This window comes from Geotrypetes seraphini, chromosome 8 (genome assembly GCF_902459505.1).
Source record: "Geotrypetes seraphini chromosome 8, aGeoSer1.1, whole genome shotgun sequence".
In the NCBI taxonomy this organism is placed as follows: Eukaryota; Metazoa; Chordata; class Amphibia; order Gymnophiona; family Dermophiidae; genus Geotrypetes; species Geotrypetes seraphini.
Window position 1 is genome coordinate 106,772,122 of NC_047091.1, and position 7,472 is coordinate 106,779,593.

The following is a 7,472-nucleotide window of genomic DNA, read 5'->3' on the forward strand; positions in this document are numbered from 1 at the left end:
TGTGCATATTGAATATATCTATCCTTAAAGCCCAATTAGCTTTGCAGTGTCAGGACACATTTGAAAGTTTTGTTTATCTTGGTGCAAGGAGAACAACAAAATTTGCCTCACCTTAGTTTTTTTTTCTAATTGTAGAGATGCAGCACTGTTACTAGACAATGTATACTGCACTGGATCTCTGTGTGGGTAAATAGACAATATCCAAATCTAAAAACATTATGTATTAATGGAAGATGGGGTATTTGACTTAGCTGATCTCAGCGGAGGAGAAAACAAAGCTACAAATTCTATTAATTTAGGTGATTTCATAAGAATAACCTTACTAGGTCAGACCAATGGTCCATCAAGCCTAGTAGCCCGTTCTCACGGTGGCCAATCCAGGTCACTAGTACCTGGCCAAAACCCAAAGAGTAGCAACATTCTATGCTACTGATCCAGGGCAAATAGAGGTTTCCCCGTGTCTTAATAACACACTATGGGCTTTTTCTCCAGGAATTTGTCCAAACCTCTCTTAAAACCAGCTACGCTATCCGCTTTTACCACAACCTCTGGCAACACGTTCCAGAGCTTAACTATTTTCTAAGTGAAAAAATATTTCCTTCTATTAGTTTTAAAAGTATTTCCTTGCAGTTTCATCGAGTGTCCCCTAGTCTTTGTAATTTTTGACGAAGTGAAAAATCGATCCACTTGTACCTGTTCTACTCCACTGAGGATTTTGTAGACTTCAATCATATCTCCCCTCAGCCTTTTCTGTGGAGGAGGAAACAAAACAAATTCTATTAATTGAAGTGAAATACTGTACTAATATTTTATGGGACCAATATAAAACCAAATCAAAAGATAATGGAGCAAATGAGATTGAAAGCAGAATAGTCTCTTCTTTATATACAGTAGTTTCTTGACAGACAGAAAAGGTATCAAACCTGTTTTCTCCAGAATCATAGTGTAACTAAAACTCTGCACAATAACCAGCTTCCAAAGCCCTGATCAACAAAGTCTAAAATATTTTTCTGGGTTAGCATAGAAAGATCAAGTGTACCTCAGTCTGGACAATCCAGAAATATGCCTTGTGATATGCCAAGCAAAATGATTAAAACAATAAACTTCCTGGGCATTTCAGCAACAACAAATTCATAGATGATGTAGAACAGCACTTTTTTTATTTAAAGTTAGAAGCAGTTTACTCACAAATTAGAAAAGCACATGTTCTTGTGAAGAAAATTCATTGAAATTAAATGTGCATTTTACTCCTGGGGGGAGAGAGGAACAAAAGTGAGATCTTTTGATAAATAAAATATTTATAATTAACACTGCAAAAACAGTAGCAGACCTTGCTTCTTTAAAAGAACACCTTTCCATATCATGCTCACTGCTTCTATTTGTAAACATTTGCCCATATCTTAAGCAGAACAATGACATTAACCTTCTCGCCACTAATCACTCATCCTCTACATAAGCTGTTGCCTTAGCTGTCCTCGTTTTCTGAGCCAGGAACTGAAAATACCTAATATGAGAAAAAGCAGATGATGGGGGTCTTTTACTAAAGATTAGCACGTTATCTGCAGCGGAGCCCATAAATATAAAATGGGTCCTGCATTAATCTTTAGTAAAAGATCCACTATTTTTTTAATCAGGGCTTTCCCAGTGGTCATGAGCTTCATAAGCCATCAGCTACTACACAGTACCTGTCTATCTTAAGCTATTTTGGTGGAAACTGAGCCCTTTTGTTGAGGAAGCTCACCATTCACCTCAATTAAAGCTATCTTCTCTTATTCCAATCCCACCTTGCACACAAAGCCAGAAGGTGGTCATAAGCATCCACATGAATGTTTTGGAAGTCCAGGAATAAGGACTTAATTTGGCACTTGAAATTTCCATGTTTTTAACCGTTATATCCCTAGCAGCATCTACTGGTGCAAGGCAGAATTTTCTCAAAATATAAATCACCAGTCAACCTAACACTAGATATCTCTCACATGGCAAACTCTGATCTGTGTGAAACATTAGCAGGAAAAGTTAATACTGGTAGACTCAATAGAAAAGCCTTAAGAATTGTCATATTACATCGGGAAGATGCCTGCACCATCTTTATACTTCTCTAATGCTCCCTTTCTCATACCCCCCAATCTAATGATGCACATGAACCTGAATCTCACCCAAAAGCTAGTTACTCACAATAGTATTCATACTCTGCCTTGAAACTAGCTGCTTTATTTGAACAGTTGTAAGTAGATGGCTTTGCAGGACACACAGTATGAGCAGTTCTCAGCTCTACCCCCTTCCTAAACATGGTAAATACACCATATATTTCTAAAGAAAGAAAGAAATACACTTGTAGTAATTCCTACCTAGACCCCACATCTATCCATCATGCTTATTGGAAGTTAACAACCTCTCACCAAACAATGAGGTTTTGTGTTCATGAAGTACTTGGAATTTTCCTTTCCACATTATTCTATTGGATTTTAGGAAGCATCATAGCTGCAAGACAGTCCAACAGTTCCCCTCTCCCCCAAAGTTTTAATGTAGTTCAATAAACGACTCCAGCTCATCTGGTACAAGACCTTTGTATGGGATTTTGTGTTTCTCTACAGCTCGGGCAGCAATGCACTGAAGAGTGATGTAACTGAAGGGATGTAGCATCGTCTTGGTCACCAGCTTCTCATCCAGTAGATCATAGGCAGTCTTCTGGCAGGAGTTTGTGGCATCAATGTGTGCTCCAGCCTCAATCAGCGTGTTCATGATTACTGGACAATTGTTCAGTGCTGCAATGTGCAAAGGAGTATTGTTCTCAAAGTCTCTACTGTCCGGATCAGCGCCACACTCCAAGAGAATATTTACCACATGAAGGGATGGGAACTTGCCCACTGGGTAACGGCCCACTGTGGTGGTATCTTTATCCACAGCCATGTGCAATGGGGTGAAGCCACTCTTGCCCCGAGGGCTTGCTTTCAGTAGCCGGTATACTGTTTGCCTTTTATAGTGCTCCTGCTCAGGGCCACAGTCCACTTTCTCCAGCAAGAAGATCAGGTGAAGGATAATGGAAAGGGCCTTAGTGAACTGGATAGAATCTGGCATGTTTTCCCTCTGGCGCATAGCCCTCTCCACTTCTCTGACACTTTTGCTCAGGACTGCCATCAGATCATTGAAGCTCACTTGAGTAGCAAAGGTACCCTTTGAACGATCTTGCAATACATAGGAGAAGAGCTCAGCAAATGACAGGAAGCTGCTTGCCGTCATAGGACTAAGAGGGTCCAGGTTGTTCTGTTGCATGTCGAGAGCATATTTCCAGAGATTGATGCAGCGCTCAAAGTTGCCCGAGTCAGCATAGACAGCACCACGGTAACGGATGTAGTAAGAAGTGTCTGGGTGCGAGGGCCCAAGAATTCGCTCCCTAATCAATAGTGCCTGCATGCGCATCTCATCCGGATCTGTAATAAGGTTTTCCAACTCCTCTGCCGTGCTCACCTCTCTGGAGTAGTCATAGGCCAGAACCAGCTGGCGAGGCTCAGGCTTGTGAACAATGGAGCATTGCTCAGCGTGTCGCATTTCCATGGCCCGTTTCCAACACTTCAATGCACCAAGCAGGTCCCGCTTCTTGTCCACAAAGGTGGCGCCAAGCAGTTCAAGCGCCTCAATGCCTGCCTCCCTTGGGGTTTGTGGTTGCTGGATCAGATACTCCACGATATTATTATGACCAGTGACAGCAGCAGCCAACAGTGGGGTCATGCCATAGCCATCTCGCTCCATGCGAGCCCGGCTCTTGAGCAACAGCTTCAAGATCTCCAGGCTGCCTGACTCGGCACAGTCATGTAGTGCTGTGTTACCCTTGATACTCTTACGGTTCACATCAGCACCCTTCTCCAGCAGATACTGCGCAATGTCGCGATGGCCCTTATAGCAGGAGATCATTAGGCAGGTGTGGCCATGCCGGTTGGCCACCTCCAGGTCAGCGCGGTGTTCAATCAGGTACTTGACTATCTCTAGGTGTCCATCGAAGCAAGCAGCTCGCAAGGGTGTTGAATTGGTCAGCGTGGTGTTGTTCACGGAAGCACCATGCTGCAGCAGGCTACACACTACTAGAAGGTGGCCAGCAGCCGAGGCGGCCCAGAGCGGAGGCGCCCCCTCAATAGTTTCACCATCAAAGTTCACTGAGCCCCCTACCTCCACATTGACCCGACAATGTTCCAGCAGGTACTCCACCACCTCCAGGTGCCCATAGCGAGCAGCAATCAGCAGCGGTGTGCCGCCCACTGTCTTAGTCGCCGTCAGGTCCTCAACCTCCTCGGGAGACCGGTCGCTCAGCAACTTCTGAAGCAGCTTCAACTTCCCGTCGCGGGCAGCGTTGTATACGGCCGTCTTCAGATCCATGGCACCCTTCGGGCTTTCCCTTTGCCATTTAACCCGCCTCGCTCGCGATCCGTACAGCAAATACAGGCCGACTAAAGCGCAGTCGGGAGGCCCGACTACACTACTGCTCTTTCCCCGGCGGCCATCTTATGTTTCCAAACAAAATGGAGCTCAGAGGCATTTGACAAGTACTCCTGGAGAATGGCGGGAAGGGGCAGCGGGATATGCTGGGAGTTGTAGTTTAGGGAGCAGGAGAAGCGAGAGCTTGCTAGTGGGCGCGTGGGCGCTGGAAGACTACAAGGCCCAGCCTGCAGCGAAGTGACACGCTGAGGACGAGCGAGGTGGGCTCCGAACCGACAGAAAGTGGCTGGAGGTGGCCTCAGGGGGCACCGAGTTTAGGGGGGACGAGAGATGGAAATGTTGTGTTTCCTGTGAAAAGAATAGGGAAGAAATAAATCAGTTTTCAGAAAAATATAAATAAATATAACGTTTGAATAATGTATTTTTTTTTTAAAATGTGAAAATAGAGACCCCCTCTCCCAGAATTTGAATTCTTTTTAGATTTCAGTTACCAACATATTATTTCTTTTGCATTATAATTTGTCCCTAAAAAGACAAGAAAAGAAAAAGACTCCCGAACACATAGGGAGCAACTTTTCATTTGACTTCTTGTAAACTGAATTGAAAAATCCCTCTTTTCCTTGTTCCACTCCTTCCAGCTGCCTTTTCCTTGCAGTGAGTGGAAATGTATTTAAAACAAGTAAACTGGATATCTATACGATTGAGGAGTTAAAACTCCTTTTATCTGCTGATAAGTGATACTTTTAGCTGTGATTTGAAATAGGCAAATGAAGTGCTTTTTTCCCACTCTTCAGCACCATGGCCACTAGACAGCTCCTCCAAAGAGAGAGAGAGAGAGAAATAAAACCATGTGTGACAGATTAAAATTAACTATAATGCCTGTATGTAGTGGTAAATGCATTAAAAATAATAATATAAACCTAACAAATATAATAGTGCTCAAATGAATGCACTCAGTACCACCACTCACACCGGTCATTTGGACTGTAACTAATGGAACAGAGGACCATCATTGCAACATCCTGTCCTCTTATTACCTTACTCAAATTTTCTATATAAATGCAGATACTTATTCAGTGTATTAATAATAAATCACCACTTATCTGTGTGAGAATGAACTTGTAGAGTTGTAGGATGTAGATGTTGTGAGATCTCGCATGCTGCAATTATTTCTGTCCAAATGTCCGAGGGAGTGTCCCAAACAACAAAAAATGTCAGTCACCCAAAGTGTAAAAAACATGCCCAAATAATTAAAAAAAAAAATGTATATCATCCATTGTCAATGTCCTGCTGAGTTTCAAATCTCTTCTTCAGGAGGAATGATATGATTTTTTTAAAAACGCCATGTTCAGCAGAAAAACTACCACCGAACTCGACTTCGTGACTCTGAAAGCATAAATAAAATAAAAAAATGGTGCAAAACGCCAAAGGCGTGAAACTAAAAATAAAAAAATTAAACAGATAAAACCTAAGAATTTGCACTATTCTCTCTCTTTTGATTTCTAGCCTTTGAGAAATGAACAATTAATATAAACTTTTCACTTGGCAGCACTCACTTCAGCAACCAGCCAAGAACGCCAGCAGAACACGAACTACTCCCTTGGTAAATGAAAATCAGCTGATACTCCATTTTCAAAAGACCATGGGGCCGGCATCCACAGCATAATGACCTTGACTGGGAAATGAATCAAACTGTTGGCCATTCAATTTCATTGTTTAAAACCCCAGGGCCACAGTACTCCATTAATAAATGAACTTTTGTTCCTTATATAGAAGAATGTTACCAATGTTGCCTTGCTTTTGACCAGACAACCTAAGTAATACTGCAAATTTCAAATCTTGTAATGTGTGGTGTTCTTGTAACCAATGAGGCAGCAAAAACTTATCTTGTAAAGAGGCTGCTTGATATTTGAAGGAGGTAGTGTCGGAACATAACTGCCAGACATGTAGATACTGACCCGAAGGTATGTTATCTCGCAGATGTGTAGGGTGATAACTAGAATAATGGAGTAGCATGTTTCGGTCCGTGGTTTTCCTATGTGAGCTGGTAGAGAAGCCAGTAGTGGGAGTGTACTGGATCTGAATGTCCAAAAACTGTATACTAGACATATGCCAATGGGCTTGAAATGTAATATTGGGATCCACATGATTGATATGTTCCAAAAACCTTTGTAATTCTTCAGTGGACCCTGCCCAAATCATAATAAAGTCTATATAATGCTTCCAGGACAATATCTGTGACATGAACGGACATTCATAAACATGTTTCCTCAAAACATGTCATGTACAGACATGCCACGGAGGGCACCACCATCGTGCCCATAACTACTCCCTTCACCTGCAAAAGGTATTCCTGTTTGAATACAAAATAATTTAAACACACCACTGCCTGTAACATGGAAAGTAACAACGATAACTTTTGACCTGAAATGGAAAGCTGGCCCAAGTAAAATTCTCCTATTTGAATGGCCTGTGTTTGCAGAATATTAGTATATAACAATGTTACGTTCATTGTGACCATAATTATAGGAGTGTCCTGTGGAATTTGTAATGTTATTAGCATCTTTAAATAATGTTGAGAGTCACGAACATAAGAAGCTGCTTTGCTGACAAATCTTAGAAGAAAGTGGTTTTCTATCCCTTCCCTCCAAAAAAATGGTTGTAGGCTGATATAGCTGAAAGGTGAAGGCGTACAGAGTTGGTCTTAAGACCTGAATTTTATAAGGGTAATAAGTTAAGATGTGATCCACAGGGCAGTGGAATGGGTCTTGCTCTTGTGAGCCCGCCCAGATGGAAAAACGTTTCCATTCAACTGATAAGACTTCCTGGTAGATGGCTTTCTGGCTGAAAGAAGCATGGAGCATCAGTGAGTATTGACCGTTCAATTTCCAAGCTGTGAGATGGAAGCTGCGAAGATTGGGATGTAGTAGGTAAGTGTCCTGCTGAAAAAGAAAAGATAGATGATCCTCCAACAGGATTGGATGGGCATCCAGAAGGTTCAGAAGGATGGGATACCAGATCTGTCTGGACCAACGAGGCGC

General features: G+C 42.4%; 1 protein-coding gene across 1 annotated transcript; it reads right to left on the minus strand.

The window, feature by feature from the left end:
- Window positions 1-1,138: 1,138 nt before the first annotated feature.
- FEM1A (fem-1 homolog A) lies at window positions 1,139-4,505 on the minus strand. Its single transcript, XM_033955303.1, has one exon. It carries the CDS (start codon window positions 4,369-4,371, stop codon window positions 2,521-2,523), a length of 1,851 nt encoding a protein of 616 aa, XP_033811194.1. The 5' UTR covers window positions 4,372-4,505; the 3' UTR covers window positions 1,139-2,520.
- Window positions 4,506-7,472: the final 2,967 nt, after the last annotated feature.